Source organism: Neovison vison, chromosome 3, assembly GCF_020171115.1.
Source record: "Neovison vison isolate M4711 chromosome 3, ASM_NN_V1, whole genome shotgun sequence".
NCBI classification, from domain to species: Eukaryota; Metazoa; Chordata; class Mammalia; order Carnivora; family Mustelidae; genus Neogale; species Neogale vison.
Window position 1 is genome coordinate 75,450,060 of NC_058093.1, and position 23,152 is coordinate 75,473,211.

At 36.8% G+C, this 23,152-nt stretch overlaps 1 protein-coding gene across 6 annotated transcripts in view; it reads right to left on the reverse strand.

The window, feature by feature from the left end:
• ZNF385B (zinc finger protein 385B) overlaps window positions 1-23,152 on the reverse strand; it is a 401,761-nt gene that overhangs the window by 184,920 nt on the left and 193,689 nt on the right. Inside the window, exon 1 of one of the 6 annotated variants that reach the window (XM_044242453.1) lies at window positions 13,079-13,190. The exons of the other annotated variants lie outside the window; for them this stretch is intronic. Coding sequence (XP_044098388.1) covers window positions 13,079-13,088 — 10 coding nt within the window. The 5' untranslated portion in view covers window positions 13,089-13,190. Of the gene's footprint in view, window positions 1-13,078; window positions 13,191-23,152 lie in introns of those variants that run through there. 6 annotated transcript variants of the gene reach the window in all.

Sequence of the window (23,152 nt, forward strand, 5' to 3'; positions counted from 1 at the left end):
ATAGATTCTTTAACTATTAGGACAACCGCTAAAACCTGAATCGTATCTGAAGAGAAGATGTAGAAATACATCTATGTTAAATTTCCCAGTTCTGGTGATTGTATTCTAGGATACTTACTTGTTTATAAAAAAAAAATACCAAGATATTCCTAGGAAGTAGGATAACTCACTCAGAAAAACAAATGTTGTTGATATTACATTACACATTTTCTATGCATTCGATTGTGTTTAAGAATTTTTTTTTAATGTCTTTTAAATAAGAATGAGATAAATATGTAAGTCCTATGGCAAAGTTATAAGATATGTGCAATAAAATACTAAATGAAGATATTAAGGTACAGAATATATCATATAATACTATTGTGTGCCTGTATGTATGTTTGTGTGTGTTTTGTTTTAGATTTTTGTTTTGTTTTACTCTGAAACAAAGCACAAAATCCATTAGCAAAGTTTGTTTGGAGGAATGAAGATTAGGGGTTTGGGGGAGAGGAAAGAAAGATTTTACTTTTCATTACATATCTTTCTATATTAGGTTCTCTCACATTATGTTTTAGTTTTAAAATTTTAAAGTTTGGATGAATAAAATAAAATCAGTACAAAGTAAAATTTTAAAGCATAATTCTGATCATAATATTATTTGTATTTCCCAATACTAGTATCCTTCCTCTAAAATTTGACAAGACTAGCAGAAACAAAAAATATCACCACTGGAGACCCAGTGCTTGGCACAGAACCTGGTACGTAGGTGGCAACAATCACATATTGTTGAACAAATGCATGAACTTGTAATTCATACACGTAATCATTACCAGCCATAGGATTTCATTATTTGTTTTCTTTTTGAAACAAAGATCTGTATGTATTGTCATGTCTGTAATATATAGGCTTTATTCAAAGTAACAAAGTTGCTCTGAAGACATTACAAGACTAAGAAAGTAGAATGAGAGATCTCTATTGGAAAAGAGCCCAATGTGGGGCTCGATCCCAGGACCCTGGGATCATGATCTGAGCTGAAGGCAGATACTTAACCAACTGAGCCACCCAGGTGCCCCTGTAATATGTTTTTGAAGAAAGGAGAATGTTTGAAGTACGAGAAAGAAATAGATTGTGATTCCCATTTAGCTCCATTATACTGATGCCCCATGTTTAGGACACCGGTCTAGGAGAATTTTTGCTTGATAAATAGGGTTTCTATATTCAGGCACACACAGAAAAAATGAGCATATGTGAGAGAAGGTAACATACATTATTCAAAATAAGGCATGCTGGAAGATAGATAAGACCCAAGTAATAGATATTGCTAAATGTTGAAAGGATAACGTAATATCCTTTCATGCTTGGGCTTGGTGCACAGGCTGTGGGGTTTGTTGTTGAAAAAGGGATCCCATAACAAACTGTCATTTCGAAAGTGGCATTGTGCCTTTTTCAGTCATTTGGCTGTATCAGTAACTCACATTTATCCCATATACAGTGGGTAATTTATTGCCTTTATCAGAAGTAGAAGAAAAGCCAATCAGTAAGGTGAGGTGGTGAGAAACCAAGACACAAAAGTCTCTTGTGGTTATCTATATAACATTATCAATTTTCTTTGAATCAATATGTCACAGCACAAGACCTGGCTGACTGATAGCTAACCCTTTTCCTGTCTTGCTAGACAGCTAAGCGGCATTAAATCTACTAGACAATTGATACAGTCATACCCTGATACAAGGTAAGAATTGATTAAGCAAAAAAAGCAGCATAATAGTTATCATCAGTATCAAACATTTGGAAACAATGCCTATTGATTCCCTTTTGTCATTGACATTACTCAGGGAGGAAACCACAAAGACATACATTAATTTAGCTGAATAATATAGGTGAAAGACTTTAATATCTTCGGAGTGCATTTCTGCTCCCAAGATGTTTTACCATTTGAAGAAAATCTGACAAAAGGGTCAAATTATACAAAGTTGTCTGCAGAGTTAGGTAACTAACATAGGATAAACTATTTTCCTTATTGAGCTGTAATTGACATGCAACATTATATTAACTTCAGGAGTACAATATAATGATGAGAGCATCTGTAAAGATAAATTTATTTTTAAAGTATGTAAGGTAAATTTTGAAACAATATGTTCCATAATGTGTTTTCAGATAAAGAACTTCTAAGTGCAAAGCAATGCATTTAGTGGTTAGTCTGGAACAAAAAACAGTTACTGAGCAAATATGCTAACAGTGTCCAAACAGTCTGGAAAAATGGGGAAAAGGAGATATTTGTTGCCCTTTTCTAGATTAATAATTGGACATATTGCTTTGCATTTCAAAGTACTTCAGCTAGAATGTATCTGGAGGCTGAAGAAAAGTGCAACAAACATTATATTATAAAATACAGCTAACATAAGTATAAAAACAAGTTTATACTTTTTCCAGTCTCATGGACACACTGTACTATATAGCACATAAACCCCTTAACCTCGGGGCACCTGGGTGGCTCAGTGGGTTAAGCCTCTGCCTTCAGTTCAGGTCAGGATCCCAGGGTCCTGGGATTGAGCCCCACACTGGGCTCTGCTCAGTAGGAAGCCTGTTTCCCCTGCTCTCTCTGCTTGCCTCTCTGCCTACTTGTGATCTCCCTCTGTCAAACAAATAAAAATAAAATCTTAAAAAAAAACAAAATAAAAAAACCCTTAACCTCTTTACCACAATAAATAAATAAATAAAAACACAAAGCCCCAATTCTAATTAGACAGTCTCTGAGACTAAGATTTTTAAAAAAATTATTTTTATTAACATATAATATATTATTTGTCCCAGGGGTACAGGTCTGTGAATCATCAGGCTTGCACACTTCACAGCTCTCACCATAGCACATACCCTCCCCAGTGTCCATAACCCCACCACCCTCTTCCGACCACCCTCCCCCCAACAACCCTCAGTTTGTTTGGTGAGATTGAGAATCTCATATGGTTTGTCTCCCTCTTGATCCCATCTTGTTTCATTTTCTCCTTCCCTACCCCCCCAAGCCCCCCACTCTGCCTCTCAAATTCCTCATATTAGAGAGATCATATGATACTTGTCTTTGAGACTTAGTTTTTTACAGAACTCCAAATATGACCTGTAAGTTGGTAAAGGAGGATCCGAATATTGCTCTGGAGAGGCCTCCTAGGTCCTGAGTGTTCAGCCTACATCACAATACCACAAGTACGGGTTAGGGTTAAAGTAGGAGCTATCCCTATGAATGCTGGAGAACTGAAGAAGATTATCTTCCTCATGGGAAGTAGATATATTAGTTTCCCTTTTCTTTATGAGGGACATCTCTTCTCAGAAAAAAAAATAAGGGAAAAGAGAATCGGGAAGAAATTAAAAAAATATATATAGGAGTGTTTCTATTGTTTAGAAAAATACAGCCTCATTGGGCATGTCCAAACTGTATTGCCAGAGAAAATTACAGTCTTCGTTAGATTAAAACTAGGGTCGTTGAGCATCCTTTTCAACCTGTCAACACTCAACCAGAGTGTTTTAAGGCAGAGATTTGGAAATATGGCGAGGGCTGTGAGCAGTTACAGAGTCCACAGTTACAGCTGCTCAGATATATAAATAATGCCAACCGCTATTAGGACAACGTTTTCATGATAATGTGGTTTCATAGTTTTGGTGAGTATTTTTCCAGAGTCCAGGTCTACACTACTGGTATAAAGTACATGTTCAAGGATCTCTAAAACCATAGTTTCTAAAGAATTCCCTAATTGGGAATCATGTGGTTTATCTCCAGCGTTAATACTGAGCTTAAAACTGTTTCATGCGTGTTTGAAAGAGCTGAACAGTTTGTGCCAGTAGATTCTGGGAAACGCTACTTTTCCAAGTAAGTACTTATGGGACTCCTATTAAATAAAAGCAACACATTGCTAACAGTGAGGCTTTAAGCTGCTCGCCTGAGCAGCCAGGAAACTGGACAGTCATGGCTATTACTGTAACTCTCATAGTCATCCTCATCCAAAACAATGGAATCATTGGCTAAACCCATTGTTCTTGACACTTAGCCACTGTAGTTATTTGCATATCTACTTCCCAACTAGATGGCCAGTACCCTGAACACTAAGATATTTTATTAACTTCTCAATCGCTACATATACAAGCATTTAGTAAGTACTCAGGAATAATTTTTGAATGCTTGACAACAAGAACACTAGAGGACGATAAACACCTCACATATTTATCTGGTAACCCTGACAGTTCAGAATTCAGCTAAGCACCAGAAAATGTGCCTCTTCACACCCCCACCCCTACCCCTCAAAAAAGCATCAGAAGATCATAGGTTCTTTCTTTTTTCTTTTTCTTTTTTTTTTTAAAGATTTATTTACCTACTTGAGAGAATTTGTGGAGGGGTAGGGGCACAGGGAGAGTGTGGGGAGAGAGTACCAAGCAGACTGTGCTGGGTGCAGAGCCTGCCTGGGGCTTGATCCCATGACCGACACCACGATCTGAGCCAAAACCAAGAGTCTGATGCTCAACCAACTGCATCACTCAGGTGCCTCTAAAGATTCTTAAGAGAGTCCCTGAGGTCTCAAAGATTTAGCATAGAAAAAAACCTGAGACATAAACTCCTTAAGGGCAGAAGGTTTTTCTGCTTTGCTCACATCAATATATTTAGGGCCTTTATTGAGCAGAATAGATGCTCAATAAAGATGTGTTGCATAAATGACTACAATGATGGTTATGTCTTTCCTAAATGAACAGAGAAATGAAAATAGTTGAACTCAGAACTAGGAGCTATAGTTACTGTAGACATGGGCATCTGTGACACAGAGCAGCTGACATCATAGGACACCAGCAGACTACAGAAAAACATGGTCAAAATGCAGAAGCATGATAAGTTGGAACCATTTCTTTTAGAAGCAAGCAGATCCCAACCCCTTACAGGACCCTGTGCATTATCGCTACACAGTTCAACAAAATTAACATTGGCATTAGGGATTCCGAGTCAAATAAAAATTTAAAAGCCAATCAATATCTAGAATATTAAAAAAAAAACCTACAGAGGAAGATGATGCACTAAAGGAATACTTTTAAAAAAAATAATTTTATTTTTTCAGTGTTCCAAGATTCAATTGTTTATGCACCACACCCAGTTATCCATGTAATATGTGCCCTCCTTCATACCTATCACTGGGTTAACCCATCCCCCCCCACCCTCCCCTCTAAAACCCTCAGTTTGTTTCTCAGAGTCCACAGTCTCTCATGGTTTGCCTCACTTCTCCTGCCCCCACCCCCACCCCCGATTTCCCTCAATTCACTTTTCCTAAAGGAACACTTTCATCCATTATTGTTTGAATTATATACTGGTATATACTGGAAGGGAAAGATTGTTCTGAGAACAGTTCAAGAGATTGTGTGTTCTGGTTGTTCTCTGCTCCTAGATCCTCTGCCCATTCTGTATGGGAAGAAGGGAGAAGCTGGAGTATTTCTTTTAGTCTCCCTTCTTGCCTACATCTGGTGATGGCATCTTTTTATGGTAACACATTCTGCTGAGTAGTCTCCCTTTCAGCCTCCAATTTCAACTCTAACTAAACTTAAGACACCTTCATGAACTGCCTCCCCCTTCTCCTTTAAGAATGGGACTGTTTATGGTTGGCCAGCAGGATCCTTGACATATATTGTTGGCTCCCTTCCACCTTATCACGCCTCAGCAAACTGGTCCTTCATTAAATTCTCTATGTAAAGCCCAGCTGATTAGGCTTTCAATCAAACCGTTTGATCCACCATAGAACAGTCAGGGCCTTCTTACTTTGGATGAGACTTTAAAACTAATTATGTCAGGCATAAGTTAATTATCAAACCAACCCATCTCTATTTCCTCCTACTACATTAAAGTGCCCTATAAGGCTCTCAAGATAGTGGTAAAGAAGAAAAAGACAAAGGCAATTTGTGACCAGCAGCGGCAAGTGTTCTCTTGTTTCAATAATGCCCAGGCTGGTGACCAAATATAGACGGGCTAGTGACTTCCGCACATCAGTCAAGGCCACTTTATTCTTTCAAAAGGAATGAAAAGTAATTGCAGATGCATCTCTAAATTATTTTGAAATATTTCTGGAGAAAGTTTCAGAGAAATGCACATGAGTGAGAGGAGGCAAAAATATTTTTAACAGAAAAAGGTCATGGGTTAACTCCACTAATTTTGAAGTTGACTACACAAGAAGATCTTGTATTTGGTGACTTAGAGATGCAAACAGAATTAAGGGATGGAATAGGAGAAATTACATGACCTCCCAGCATAGATAGATAGCAACCTGGCACCAGGGCTAGAGCTCTTACCCACCCTGCCTGGAACAGAGGGAAACACGGTGAATGAATGGAAAGAAGCAGTGGGTTGGGTTCTAACTCCAACTTTCCTAGAGGAGACATTTTGGTTAAGGCACTTTGGCAGTTTTAAGTGAGATAGGGAGGATGGAAAGTACCATATTAATTCCTCATCATGCTGTGGTCTGAAGTCTGTGAAGATTATTCTAATCTCTTGGGGATGACACTTTTCGATTTCCAGGTTTGGGAAAACTGTTTGACCTGCCAGTCCTCAAAGGAGCTGTCTTAAAAATCTGGACATTTCTGCTGAAACATTTGTCACCTACTATCTTGAAAGCTCTTAGTTTCTTCCACTGGAATGACAGAAAGTAGACACGAGGCGATCCTGTGGGGGTTAAGAGAAAACCTAGTGCGTGCCTGAACTTCCATGGTGTCATTTAGTATGTATGGATTCTTAACCCAACTTTGCATCCTAATGACTTTTTAAAGTCAAAACTTCTTCCAAAATCCTCTTGGAATATGATTTTTGAAGCATATGGAGACAGAATCTGAGCCAATATATTTTATTCCAAATGAGGTTCTTTGATTTTTCATCTGCTTTTGAAATGTGGTATCTGTCTACCTTGTGAAATTGTGTTCTCTCAGCTCCCAGGATAGCTAGGAAGAGACTTAAATAGCTGTATCCTTAGTGCTTTCTGAATTCCACTATTTGGGGACTATTTCTGCTGGATACATGTATTGCCTATCTATAGCATTCTCTTAATTCTGCTCCTCAAACTCCTATTGTCTGCTGTCAAAGCCAATAATTACAAAGCCAGACTCTGGAATGGAGAACACTATTCCATGGCTATTTGTTATTAAAGGACTTCTATCACAGAAAAATGGAAACATCGTTGACAAGATAAATTACTTCAAAAGAAGATAAGCTGAAAAGGCAAGGAGAGATACCATGAATCTTGGAGTTCTTCATTTATTCTGTTTTGCCACATTGCAATCCCCTTACACTGACTGTTTTCTCTCCATTGGATTTTCATCTGAAGAGTATTAATCGCACTAAGTAAAAAAAATAAAAATAACCAGGGAATAGGTCAGTGGGTTAGAGTTTTTAATAGTTATCACAAAAGCAGAACAATCACTTGTGGAGGGGTAGGGAGAGAAAGAGATTATGGATACCTTTTCCAAGAACACAAATACAATCTTCCACAAAGTTGTATCAATACTGAAATTCACCTAATTCTACATGAATTCTCAAGAGCTGTATCAATATGGAACTTCTCAAATTTGAAATACTGGATGATTCTCACTACTTCCTTTTTTTTTTTTTTTAAAGATTTTATTTATTTATTTGTCAGAGAGAGAGGGAGAGAGAGCGAGCACAGGCAGACAGAGAGGCAGGCAGAGGCAGAGGGAGAAGCAGGCTCCCTGCCGAGCAAGGAGCCCGATGCGGGACTCGATCCCAGGATGCTGGGATCATGACCCGAGCCGAAGGCAGCCGCCCAACCAACTGAGCCACCCAGGCGTCCCTTCCTTTTAATTCACTTCTCTAGCCTACAATTCCATACATGTTGGTGAATATGTAAAAGCAAATATTATCTGTGTAGAGACAGGAAATGATGACATTCCAGGCAAAAGTGATGTCACAAACATACCTCAGTTCCAAAGGATACTCAGTTCTCACGTACTAAGGGCAATAAAACAATGACTCTATAGGTGAATAGTATTTAAAGAAACATATTTCAACAAAATTGCCAGAAAAACTAATCATTCTACACGTAATAGACTACATTAGCAACTATAGATATTAAAAGTTTAACTTAGCAGAGGATTGACTCTGATTTTTAAAAAAAAGTTTAATATATCTGTTTTCGTAAAAGTTGTAAAAGTTAATTTATCTGTTTTTTAACAAATTCAAGCTTATATATTCAATTTTTTATTAATCTCTATATCCAACATGTAGCTCAAACCTATAACCCCAAGATTGAGAGTCACATGCTCTTCCAACTGAGCTAGTCAGATTTTTATGTTTTATCTGTTTTTGACTTAGGTCAATAGGTGTCATCACTGGCTTAAAGGAAAACAAGAAATCTATCTCTCCTTTCACAGATAATATTAATATTTTTCCTAGAGAGACTTCTGTATTTCATGGGTAATAAAACTCTTATCTCTCACATTTAAATCTATTTTCTATAAGAATTTTAAGATAGTAAGTGACACAAAAATGTACAACACATAGAAGTATAGTTAGTAATTGGCATGCGTTTATCATATACTAGGCAATGTACAGAGGGTTTATTGTACCTTATTTTGATTAATACTTATGATACTGGAATTCCACAATTATGATCCAAAAATAAACTAAAGACAAAAGAACTGAGGGTTAAAGAGGGTAAGCAATCTGCCAAGAGTCACAAAATAAGAGAGAAAGGTAGAGGGGTGCCTGGGTGGCTCAGTGGGTTAAAGCCTCAGGTTATGATCTCAGGGTCCTGGGATCAAGCCTTGCATTGGGCTCTGCTCAGCAGGGAGCCTGCTTCCCTTCCTCTCTCTCTGCCTACCTCTCTCTGATCTCTGTCAAATAAATAAATAAAATCTTAAAAAAAAGAGAGAGAGAGAGAGAGAAGGTAGAATTCAAGTTCAAGTATTTCTGTTCTCAAGTCTTTCTTCTTTATTTACTCTTATAATTAAAAAGAGTAAAAGGTACAAGTGAGCATATTTGACTTCTTAGAACATAAATACTGGTTCTTAATTTAAGTACCAAGTTGGACGTAAGTTACTTTATACTGCAAACATTCACCAACAATTCAGTGGAATTTGTACTCTATTGGCTTAACAGAGTCCTTTAAAATTCTCATCTACAGTGGCATTTCTCAACTTTTTTTTTATGTTATCTTTCCCCTTCTTGAAGTCTTTTTCTTACTCACCCCTCCCACAAAATTTTAATAACACCACTATACCATGTATCTGTCTATACAATATATGTACATCCATGCTCTATACATAGGAAGAGTTGAAATTTTTTTGCCTTCTACAATGAATTTCTGCCCCTTAGAGGGCAATGAGAATCTAAAATCTAGAGGACATATCTCTCTGTTTTTCTTTATTATTCCAACACCTTCCAATCCACTGACTACTACTTAAAATTGTATGGGATTAGGACTTAAATTTTTTGCTTCAAGTTTTTCAGTACGTTAAAATGCAAATACGTAGAAAATGTTGGTGAGGCACTATAAGCAGTTTACATTTTGGTATGACTAGAAGATGGGAAAACCAATTTGAGAGGGAAAGAAGAAGACTGTGTGGGCACTCCCTAGAGGAGCAGGGGAGGGTGAAGAACAGAGAGCCTCTGGTGCCGGAATGCCTGTGGTACAACCTGCTTCAGTCTAGTCCTGTTGAACGCATTAACACGAAGGACTTCAAAATGCCAGCTCCCATTCATGATGAACAAGAAATCTTAGTCATAAGCCACCTTAGTGACCCTCACCCTATTGATTAATGTGTAAATATTGGGTTTCCTGCCCATGAAGAATTTGCTCTTTGGGTCCTTTGAGGCCTGTTTGTACATTCCCAACTGCTACGTGGCCAAGAACAAGTAAGTTTATGTACCGTTCCAAAGAAACAGCTCGACGCCCTGGCTCATTTTAACCCAGGTATGAATAGAAGACAGAGATGAATTCACAAATACTTCTTTCACATGCACTGTAAAATATAACTTTTCATTCCCAGAGGCCAAAATGGTCTTAACCATTGAAGTAATTATAGCTCATGACTGTAATTTAGCGTTCGCTCTGGTTGACTCTAAATTCACACAGGAAAATAATTCACTCATCTTGTTGGAACACTGGAGTAAATAACTTCATAAAACCCATACAGTTTCAATAATCCTAGAAAGTAGGGTGAATTCTAAGAGAACTCAACAGTTGATAATTTAATAAGACAACAACAGTAATTGTCTATCATTTATTGGTCACCATATTAGGCTCAAGTACCACAGCTGACATTTATAAATATCACCTATTCGATCCTAACACCAGTCCTGTAAGATGAATGTTTGCATCCACATTTACAGAGGAAATAAGTTTAGAGAGGATTGGCAATTTTCCTAAAACCACTCAGAAGTGGAAGAACAAGTAGAAGAATTCAGACTCCTGTTATCTGAACTCGTGCTTTGCCACTTCAGCCACAGTGAAATTATCTTGGTGAAAAGATGGAAAGGATCAAGTCTGTAAACTTTTTGTTTCCAATCAGATGGAGAAATCCTGGGTAAATAGAGAGGTAATGGATTTGGAGTGAAACCTTTTTTTTGCGGGGGGGGGGTGCTTTTTACATGTGAGAAGCTATTGTTTAGATGATTTTGATTCAAGGATCATTTTTGTAATAAATGTCTTCAAGATGGGTATTGGCAAGGATTTTCTGACTTTGAAGGTTGTGAAAAATATGATATGTATATATGCATGTTTGCATATATACTACCTTGGTAAATGATAAATATAATGGTGGCTATGTCACACAAGAATAGGTGCACTTTCCAGAGGTCAGGGCCATTGGAGTCAGCTGTTTCTATCACTCATTCTCCATCAATGGTATTGAAACTTATAATACAAAGGGAGCCCTTATATGAAAAAATGGCTCTTCTAAAATAAAAAAATACAAGAAACGACAAGTGTTGGCGAGGATGTGGAGATGAAGAGATCCTCTTGCACTGTTGGTGGGAATGCCAGCCACTGTGGAAAACGCTAAGGCAGTTCCTCAAAACATAAAAATAGAATCTAGTAATTGCACTACCAGGTATTTACTCAAAGAATAATTGCTAACTAATTAAATTACTAACTAAACTAATTCAAAGGGATACATGCACCCCTGTGTTTATTGCAGCATTATTTGCAATAGCTAAATTATGTAAACAGCCCAAGTGTCGATAAATGAATGGATAAAGAAGATGTGATATTATTTATAATGGAATATTATTCAGCCACGAAAAAGATGAAATCTTGCCATGTGCAACAACATGTATGGGGCCAGAGAGGATAATGCTAAGCAAAATAAGTCAGAGAAAGGCAAATACCATATGATTTCACTCATATGTGGAATTTAAGAAACAAAACAAATAAGCAAAGGAAAAAAAGAGAGAGAGAGGGAGAGAGACACAAACTAAGAAACAGATTCTTAATATAGAGAACAAGTTGATGGTTACCAGAGGGAGGGATAGATGAATGAAATAGGCCATGGGGATTAAGGAGTGCACTTGTGATGAGCACTGGGTGATATATAGAATTGCTGAATCACCATGTTGTACACCTGAAACTAATATAACACTATAAGTTAACTAACTGGAATTAAAATAAAAACCCTTGTTTAAAATTTTCTGTTTGTTTCATACACCTATATGCCACCACCAATATGACAGGACAATAAAAATAAAGAGGGCAGAAGTAGAATGGCAAAAAAAAAAAAAAAAAAAAAAACCCTAAGAAATAATCTAATCGATTTATAGAGGAGCTAACCCAATGTTTAGGAGTGTTGAGGAGTTAGTACCCAAGCTTGAGTCACTTGATTCCTAGACCAGTATTTTCTTTCTAACAGTATACTATTATGAAGTAGAATAATAAATAGGCTTGAAATTACAGGAAAAAAATGACCTCCAAAATACATCATCAATTTTAGTCTTTCTCTGTGGAGACTGACCTAATATTTAAATTATTTAAACACACTGACAATGAAGTACAAATATAATTTATCTCTTAAACTACCAACACAGTTATGTTTACTATGTCCCAAATGGGTTATCAAACATCCTTAAATAGTGACATAATGAATAATTCCAAATAAAGGCTAAAATTGTTCTCACATGTGAAGTAATGTGTACAACTGGTCAAAGTACAGCCATTGCAATAAAAATGTTTTTGCTTAATTTCCTAGAAGTTTCAGATGTTTGTTTAGCCTTTATTAACTGGAAAATTCCTTAATGCATTGTGCACTTACTGACATATTTTAGTTGGAAAATGTTTGTTTTCCAAATAAATAATCCAAGACATAAAATTCAGCCAGTGCTTCACAATATTAACTTGACAATAAATGAAGCATTTTATCTATGAAGCATTTTTAAAATGTTTATGTAACTTCGAATGAAATTCTAATTAAATTATGTTCTCCTATAAAGTGAGAAAACTTCCTATATCAGATCTGTGAAAGGTTTTGCCAGACTTCTATTAAGACTAATGCATGCAAATTTCATCTTCAAAAAATATTTTGTAATGTATAAGATATAATTGTGAATATTACCAAAATATGCTTACCGCTTCACTTTTTCAATGTTCTTCTACTTGAAACTAATTTTAAAACAGACAATCTAGGCATTTCCATATATTTTAAATATTAACAAAATAATCATGCAGAAACAGCTCTTTTTTTGAGGACATATCATAGCATTTTACAACATATAGATGTCCAACATATTTTTAAACCAGAAGTCATATTAACATTGAGATTGTACAAACTCTGTCATCTATAACAACTACTAATTAACCCCTGAAATGTTATGCTTATCTTAATGGAAGGGGGAAAAGTACAGTTTTGCTAGTCATCCTGCCTCTTTAATTTATACATACATGTCCAAGATCTTTCTAAGTAACCACAGCTCATCAAAATCCTCGTAGGACAGATAATACTAATCATCATGGTATTGCCCAGCACTGTATGAAATCTTTACAAACCTGGAAAATTGCAGCCAAAGCCCAGTATACCTCCATATATATTTTTTTCCTATCACTTGAGAACAATTCTACTGCTTCCAAGTTATGTTACTTACCAAGAAGCATGTTTCTCAGCAATAGTCAATTTAGCCAGTCTGCAATTTCTCTATGATAAAGGTATGAAGAACTGAGAAGTACGTGAACCTGCCACCCGTTTTGTTACAGATAGTGTGAGCTTTCACAAACTCTTCCTGTACCTCCGCCTGCTGGAGCTCTGGACAGACTCCACTCATTCGCTTACTCACTGTGCACCTCGGTGGAAACTAGCAAACAACAGAGTGACTGTCAGTAGATGCTGCCTCCTCGGCCAACAGAGCCAAAAAAAATGATTGAAAACTAGGTTACTTCACTGGGGTTGGAGATGCAAATTCTGAATTGATTATGCTGTTTCTTTAAAATTCCAGTAATATTTTCTACTGAATTCACAAAGAAACAAAATGTAAACTTATGCAAATAAGCTTATAAAATCATGTTTAAAAAATGTTAACTGTCCTCGTTTTTCTTTAAGAAATTAAAACACATTTCACTACATACTTCAAAGAAATTCTGCTCCAAAATAAACTCTGTGTAATATGCATGTTTTAGGGAAGACTGATTATTAAAATTATATCATTCATCAAGGATCGTGGAATGCAAATATATTTATTATTTGATGATATGAGCTTGAGCCTCCAATGTGATTTCAGCTTCTCAATGGATTACTTGTTTGACTCCAATACAAAGGTAATTATTTCTGAAATCAGTTTCTCCTGAGAGAATAAGCCTTGCAGTTTTAAACCAATAAGGACATTGCAATGAACATTTAACAGAGGAACATCTCGTTTCTTTTCATTTTTCTACTAGATGTGTATTAACAATTGAAAAAGAGAAAAATCTATTATCTCAAACCAGAAGAAGAATTCACAGCACTTCAGACAACACTAAAGCCAGTAAGCTGAATGTGATTTTTGAGACCATGTTTGTTAAAATAGAAAATGAAGTGACACATTCAAATATTACATATTCTAGCAACTGTTTTTCAATTATCCTACAACACATATTACCATTTATATATTATAATGACAGAGGACAGCAGTTAAACTATACCTTCCTCAGATACAAATACTTGGGCAGTGACGTTTTAGAGGGGTTTGTTCAAACGTATTTCCCTACCCCTTAATTTGGGGATTCAACTTTCATAGGATTAGCTATTATTATTTTTAAGGGTGAAAAGTTAAAAACAGGAAAAGGAGAGGGAGAGAGGGTCTCACAAAAGTATAAATGAGAAAATTCTGAATTATACTGGGACTGCAGATTTTTCTGAATCTATGTGATACGCAGAAGGTGGGAAACGACTATGAAGACAGGACAGTTTGGAGCAAAGAGAACAAAGGGAAGTGATAGCTAAGGATAATAATTATAAAATATGCCAAGGATTTTTTGGCCATTATAAGATGTAGGCTTTTTGTATACCAAATATATCTACTTGTTTTTTAAAGATTTTATTTATTTGCCAGACAGAGAGACAGAGAACAAGAGGGGAGGGAGAGGCAAGCAGAGGGAGAGGGAGAAGCAGGCTTCCTGCAGAGCAGGGAGCCAGAAATGGGACTAGATCCCAGGATCCTGGAATCATGACCTGAGCTGAGGGTAGATAATTAACCAACTGAGCCACCCAGTGCCTCTCAGATATTTCTATTTGAATGTAGTCATCTGAAGGACTGCACATATAAATTCTTACAGTGAGTAAATCAAGTTTTAATAAGAGATGTATGTGTATTTATTTATATCAATAAATATTTCTTTATAAATGTGGAGGAAAGCCTCCTTCCCTTTGACTTTCCATTCATTCTAACCTGGTTCACATACTTGGGCATGCATCAGAGGTCCCTGGAAGGCTTGTTAGAACAGACTGCTAGGCCCAATTCCCAGAGTTTCTGATTCAGACTCTCTAGGGTGGAACCTGAGAATTTACAACAAATTCCCAGGTGATGCTGATGTTGATGCTGTTAGTCCCAGGACTGCATTTTGAGAACTGCTGCTCTAGCTCATTATGTTACCCTAGCATCCAGCACAAGGACAGTTTCCATTGTAAACTGTTGTATTACCATATTATGTGGATTCTGAGCTCTCTCCCCCAGTCCACCACATTTTCCCAGCTCTGAATGGAGATGTGTCTTTAATTAATCACATCTTATGATAAGCATACACAAGGCAGCCCTCACAAGCGTAGTGGTCAATGTCACAGTGTACATGGGCTTGGTCGCAGCTGTTAAGAAGGTCTCTTCAGCTGAGTGATAGAATTTTTGAGTGATACCATGTGTGGGGTTTAACTGCCATTTCACTATTTTTTAAACCTATACTTTTTTTAAGAGCCACAGTATGATTTGGCTTTAAACATACAACGTGGTGCATACAAAGATGGCACATAAACAGGTGTGAAGTATGTCTTTGTTACTTATTAGTGAAGCAGATGTTCATTATTGGAGAAATGACAGCAATTTCAGATTTCCTTGGAAAGTAACATTCTATTGCACTAGAGGTTATAAGAAAGGTAACCTTAAGTGGAAAAAGTTGTAGTACATGGGAAAGTTTTGCTTATCACAGGCCTGGTAATGTGACTTAAGGTAAAAGAAATTGCCAGATACCTCTGAACAAAAATTTCCAAGTGACGAGTTGCTGATACGAATAATTCACAAAAAGTCCAGAGCAACTCTCCTTAAGGTTCTGTGTCATAGTTTATTGACTTTATTTCTTTCTTAGTGATACATGAAGTAATGATGTGACTTACATTAAAAAAACAAACACAAAATTCTTAGATTAGGTAAAATATGATGTTATTGAAAAATAAAACAATCATCTCTAGTAGTAACTATTTAAAAATTGATGAGCAATGTGTTGATTTAGAGCAGGTTTCTTTGTTGTTGTTCAAAGTGTGGCATGAAAATTACCTAAAGAATCACCCCACTAAAAATGCAGGTGTCTCGGACTACCTGAGATCTATTGAGTCAGTATCTTTGGTTGGAGAACGACTGACAATTTCACCTTCAAGTAAATAACAATTTAATAAGAATGGCGAGACTGGAGGAATCCTCAATGTTAGTGGTGATGATATATTTCTTAAAAAATCTGCCTTTGATTCCAAATCAATTACAATAAACCCTTGATAGTGCCCATATGGTTAAAACTATACAAGAACAACTGCTTATCCCCATGGGAAGTTTTATAAACCCAAACACCCAACTGCATAAATATTCCAATAGACCTGTAAAGGCCGGAGAAGCCGCCAGAGGCAATGGTGGAGGCTCTCATCTGACTGGTCTCAAAGCAATCATGCTTAATAGGAAGGCATGATCCTAGGAAGAACAAGTACACAGGAGGAGCACCACATCGCCAACTCAGAGACTCCAACACCAGCCCAGTACCAAATGGAGTCTCCATGTAGCCCTCTGGGGTTGTGAAGAACTTAGAAGAGATCACTCTAGAAAACTAGTTGTGATTGACTGGGAAGTCACCCAATATCTCTGAGCCTGTTTACTTTGTAATAGAATAAAGGTATTCATAGAATAGCTTTCTATGGCCCAATCCAGCTCCAAAAGTTTTTATAAAAGGGTGTGGGCTCTTCCAAAGTTTTATTAGGAAAACCTCATGAAAGCAAATGACAAACTAATCAAAGACAAAGGGCGTCTGTGATGGTTTGAATTATGTCCCCCGCAACTTCGTATGTTGAGGATATGAACCCCCAGTATCTCAGAGTCTGACCTTATTTGGAGGTAGGGTATTTATAGAGTGGATTGAGCTACCTTGGGCCCATCAGACTGGGCCCTAATCTGCTATGACTGGTGTCTTTATAAATCCAAGAAATCTGGATACAGATAGGTACAGAGGGAAGATGATGTGGAGGGACACAGGGAGAAGACAGTCATCTACAAAGCAAGAGAGGCTGGGAACAGATCCTTCCCTCACAGCCTGCAGAAGGAACACCAACAGAAGCCAACACCGAGAATTCAGAATTCTAGCTTCCTTAAGTGTGAGACAATAAAATTTTCTTATTTGAGCTGCTCAGTCTGTGCTGCTTTGTTACAGTGGACCTAACAAACAAATATAGCATCTTCACCAGGTGTTTGGTATTAAGTATCTGCTAACTTCATAGAAAGACTGGAGAGCAGAGAACCACTCTCTTCTCTAAGAATTCTGAAAAGCAGTATGAGAAGCCATGTTTGGAAAGTTAAACTCAGATTTTTATACTTGTACTGCCATTAATTTTTCCTTAATCAGGTCAGTCATGCATTTGTCTAGTCAAGTAGATTTCCCTCCCCAAAACACTAGCTGTTGATTTATTTCAGACTTGCTTTTGTCTTTATTAAGGTCTGCTTCCTAACTTGATTAATTTTGAGTAATTTTCCTAGGTTCTAAGATACATACATGGCTCATTTATTTTCAATTTTTATTTTTTAACACTAAAAACCATTTAAGAACTAAGAACAGTTTTGATATTTTCCCTTCCATTAACTTTTAATCTGTCATTTTAGTTTTGATTTTCCTTTTCTCCCTTTACTTAATGGTTAATAAAACTATGAGTAGAAATAACATTATTTTTGTCTTTAGTATTAATTTAGTTTGGTCTTGGGTCAATCACTCGCCTTCCATGAACTTCTATGATGTTGTCTGTGTGAGGATCACACCAACTAAATGATGATATGTGAAACTATAAACTGGTACGTAAATTTAAGCCATTGTTTTAATTATTTTTGATGAATTAACTATACATAAAACGGGGTAACCCTGGGGACATCAGAATGGCTTAATTTTGGAGCTTTAAACTTTCATTTGTTTGGTGTATTATTGTCTCTCAAATTTTCTATAGGTTTATAATTTTATAGCAAAATGGCAATCATTCACCTACTAGTATAGTTTTAGTTGATGACTTTCATCCAAGGAAAGAAATTATTTAAAAAAATCTATCTATTGAAATACTCTGCATTATCACTTAAAAACAGGAGAAAAGGGGCGCTGGGTGGCTCACTGGGTTAAGCCTCTGCCTTCAGCTCAGATCATGATCTCAGGGTCCTGGGATCAAGCCCAGCATTGCATCAGGCTCTCTGCTCAGCAGTGAGCCTGCCTCCCCCTCCTCCTCTGCCTGACTCGGCCTACTTGTGATCTCTCTCATACTGTCAAATAAATAAATAAAACCTTAAAAAAAAATCAGGAGAAAAAGGAGCTAGCATTTACTGAGAGTCAGTTATGCATCAGGCACTCTTTTAGGTCATTTACATTAAGTTCTCATATAGCTATTAAACAGAGGTAGACACTGAGATTAAGAGTATAAACCAGTTGCTCAAGGTCACAAATTTTCCAATCCATTGTTCCTTCCAAGCTCCCTTCTTATAAAAACCAGTGAACTGACAGCTGGGTTGAAGTCAAGTTTTTTCCTAGTGATTTCAGGGAATGTAAAATGTTTCATATTTTGGGGGGAATTGAAAAATCTAAATCATTTTTTTTTAAGTAGGCTTCATGCTCAATGTGGAGCCCACTGCAGGCTTTGAACCTATGACCTGGACATCAAGACCTGAGCCGAGATCAAGAGTTGGACACCCAACTGCCTGAGCCCCCAGGTACCACTGAAAAGTATAAATCATTTTAAAGTAAATGTGTTTCAAAAAACAAAACAAAACAAGTGGTCCTTCTGTTTTTCTTTGATTTTTTTTTTTAATTCAGGGCAAATATTAGTTTTTCCTTTTTTGTTTTCCTCCAGGCGAAAACGAAAATATTGGTGAATAATCATTTTGTTTTGAGTTATACTATTATTTTTCTCTCATGCTTAATATTAAGTTTTAGCACATCATGTGTATTAATTCAAGAATTCTTGTAGTTTCTCAAATACATGTAAAATTTTTTAGTACATTCATTTTTAATACTTAGTGCTGAGTTTTTACTTAAGTCCACTTGAAGGCATTGATTACTATTATTTCTGGTGAGATTATGTTGAGGGAAAAAATGTAGCCTAATCAGCTTTTCAATTATCTGCAAGTACAGCTCTCTGTAGATGAAAGATCATTACTATTAACTAGGCTGCCATGTATTTGAATAAAGTAAACATTTAGGGAATTCTGAATTTGAGAATCCAAAATGGACCCAGGAAAGACAAATAGTAAGAATTTAAGAATTTAAATTGAAGAATCTAAGCTGCATAAGCAAAGATGTTCATTACATTATGTATAATTACAAACACATAGAAACATCCTAAACATCCTCTGCCCAACAGCAGAGGAATGGGTGTGTCAATATTATGAAATATTATAAAATATATTAATTGACATAGGAAAATGTTCACTATGTAACAAGTGGGGGGAAATATGTAATTCTGGTTACACAGTAAAGGTCATATGTGTAAGAAAGACATGTTCCTTACCTATGAATGTTTAAATATGTGCATATCTACAGAACTATGTTTAGAAGAAAATACTCCAAAATATGTTAACATTTTTTGCAGGTTTAGAGGAAATTTTACTTTATTTTTCTTCTGTATCCTTATAATTTTTTGTACTAAACTGAAAAAAAAAATCCATCTTAAAAACGGCAGTGGGGGCACCTGGGTGGCTCAGTTGGTTAAGGGTTAAGCATCTACCTTCGGTTTAGCTCATGATCCCAGGGTCAGGGGATGGAGTTCCACATAGCACCAGTTCCCTGCTCAGCAGGGAATTGGTTCTCTCTCTCTCCCTCTGCTGCTTTTCTCTCTCTGTCAAATAATTTTTTTTTTTTAAATGGCAGTGGAAGGGATTTGGCTCTTTAAAAGAAAATATATATAATTTATAAAAATCTGGAGGCAGGATTAGCGAAATTAGATAATCTCACTTAAAAATTTACAGTAGGTAAATCTTGAGAACAAGCTAAATTCTCAACTGTCCTTTGGGTCCCAATGATCCTCTGCTACAACTGGCAAGGTTAGAGACCAGGGCAAGCGTGCAGACTGCACACACACAGGGGGCTCGCATTGATCACTGTCACAGTGCAAGTGTACAGTAAGTGGTGTGAAATAAACACGCTAAGAGGGAATGAGGATAATGGTAATACAATATTTATAGGGAAATTCAGCCATCAATTCCCACAGCCCCTCAGTGAGTTCATCTCTTCACCTCTAATACCTGCATGCATACTGATGAGCCTGAAGAACCTGCAGGGAGGGGACGGGGGCGGGGGGGGGGGTGGGAATCCAGGTCACAGATAGGCTTATATGCATGATTTCTTTCAAGGTGCTAAATCTTTTTAACCACTATGGTAGCACTGTCATTTTTACCCAAGTGTTTAAATTATATAAAAAAAATAATTTAAAGGCTGAAAAGATATGACTCCCAGAAACCTTTTATCACATGGCCCAAATCAAACTATTTCTTATCATTGTCATCAGAAAAATTCCATGACGACCTCATAACACATAACTAACATGGTTCAGACACATCAGATCCTAGTACAACTGGACACATCACAAGAATTGTTATGTTATCAATGAGGCTACCAGACAGAGCACCTGCTCCCTTCCTGCACTGGAGAGCAGATCTTGCAATAATGCCATGCAGGTTTTCTTAAGATAGATGCTCAGATGTGTTAAGATTTTCAATAGGGTTAAATTGGAAATGCTATCATTTTTGTTCATTTTTAAAAAAAAAAAACAACCTACCTACCTAAATGGCACTCAGTCTATATTCTCATTTTAATGTAAAGCCAGCTTGTCCTCTGAGGCTTAGTTTGCTTAGGGTAGCACAATGCTTTGCAACTGTTAATCCCCTGAGAGTGATCGCCAGCTGGGAGAAATGTGCTGTTTTTAGTTTGCTTATGGCATATATTTGGAGGGAGATGGACGAGACCATAAAAATTCGAACAAGTTGGATAATTCTGAAGTGAAATGATATTCTGCAAACAAAATGTTTAGGTACATCTAACTCTGAGAGATAAAACCCAAAGGGATTTTAAGGTTTGCTCTTCATTAGCACAGAATCGCAAAAACAAAAACAAAGCAAAAAACAATGTTTTTCAAATCTTATCATTAAGTTCCTTGCTCACATACTTCGCTCACCAAAAGAGCTAATATATACAATTTATGAGGGCACTCCAATATCTGATAAAAATGCTTATTTGTTTTTGTTTTTGTGTTTTTCTGCCTAGGTTCATCTATACTGGTTTCCTTGGAGGTGATCACATTTATCCATATTAATTAGAATACCCCCCAATCTATATGTTATGTGTACTTTAATGAGCAACTTACATAAGATCTGTATTGTTTTCTGTTACATCAGTTGAACATATTTAGGATATAATTGCATAATATAATTGGAAAGATCTCTCTCTTTCTTTCTTTCTTTTTTTTTTAATCTCTATGTCCCCCAAGAGGGGAAAAATTTGAGTTTCAGAGATAATGATTTGCTGTTTCTTTCCCAATTCAATCTTAGGTACCTCCATTAACATTAAACAGTCATCATGTTATGATTTCAGTGAAAGATTTAGAGAAATATCTATATAATAACCAATGATGTTGTAACAGTCTAGAAGTGCAAGAATTAATCAGGAAGAATTCTAAGACCTGGTCTTAGCATAGCACTAGTATTCTGCAGTAACTATGTGCTGAACATGCACTACAACTTTTAGCCTTAGGCAACTCCATTTTGTAATTAAGGCAGAATACAAAGCGTGTTTCCAGGGGACATTTTGGGGCCCTAGTTACTATACTATATCATTAATATTTAATGACATAGTGGCATTTAGTAAGTTAATTTTTACAACCTTCTAAATATAAATTCTAGAAGGGTTACTAAAGACCACAGTACTAGGGCACCTGGGTGGCTCAGTGGGTTAAGCCTCTACCTTCGGCTTAGGTAATCATCTCAGGGTCCTGGGATCGAGCCGGCATCAGGCTCTCTGCTCAGCAGGGAGCCTGCTTCTCCCTCCCTCTCTCTCTCTCTCTCTCTCTCTCTGCCTGCTGTTCTGCCTACTTGTGATCTTTCTGTCAAATAAATAAATAAATAAAATCTTAAAAAAAAAAACCACAGTACTGAATTAATCTTTTCCAATTTTCAACTTTCAAATAGTTTCTGGTGATGCTCATAATATCTGCTTATTTCATCTCTTTCCTATTCTCTGTCAGAGGTGTTGGAAAACAGGCACTCAGAGAAACTACTGTAATTAGCAGTCTTCTGGTTTGCCATGGTTCTCTCACATTCTCCTTTATCAAAGTGCTTCCTGGCCATTTCTCCCAATAAATATTGTGCCTAAAGTACATGAGGACTTTTCCCTTTATTCTTCGTCTAATTAGACATTGATCCTCCTCAAACTGAATGGATGAGAAAGAATTTTCCCCTTTGTTTTGCTTTTAAAGATTTGAAGTATTTTTTGCTACTTGTTTATCTTTGTCACACAGTTCCTGTCCCCAACAGATTTTGCTTCTTCTGTATTTGTTGTGTTCCTACTGGGAACAGCGTCTACAAAAATGATTGCTGCCGCCTCATATACAAGAAAAAAGGTTTATTATTTATAATGTAAAGAAAATATCAGTCTCAGTCAATGCAAATGCTTTAATTCAAAAGATCTATTACAATGACAATGCAGATGTCGTTCAGCTATGGCTCTAAACCATCCGAAGCACTTTACTTTGGGCTTTTCTAAATTAAAGGAAAATAAAAAAATTGGGGACACTTGAGAAGAGAAATATCAGTATGATTAAAGGCTAGAAAATAGGAAAGACAAAAAGTATAATAAAAGGGACATTAAGATGTGGCCTTCAAGTACATAATTGGCTCTATGTTAGCATAGAGACAACAGGTAGTACTACTACGAGAGTGTCCTTAGTAGTAGTAATACTAATACAACAAATGCTTCAGTGCCAGATCCTTCCCGAGAGAGAGAGGGAAGCAGGCTCCATGCTGAAGTGGACAGCCAGATGTGGGTCTCTATCCCAGGACTCTGGGATCATAACCTGAGCTGAAAGCAGAGGCTTTATCCCACTGAGCCACCCAGGTGCCCGTGTTTTTTAAAGATTTTTTAAAATTTATTTGCCAGAGAGAGAGAGAACACAGCATGGGAGAAGCAAGAGCAGAAGGAGAAGCAGGCTCAACGCTGAGCAATGAAGCCCAATATGAGACATGATCCCAGGACCCTGGGAT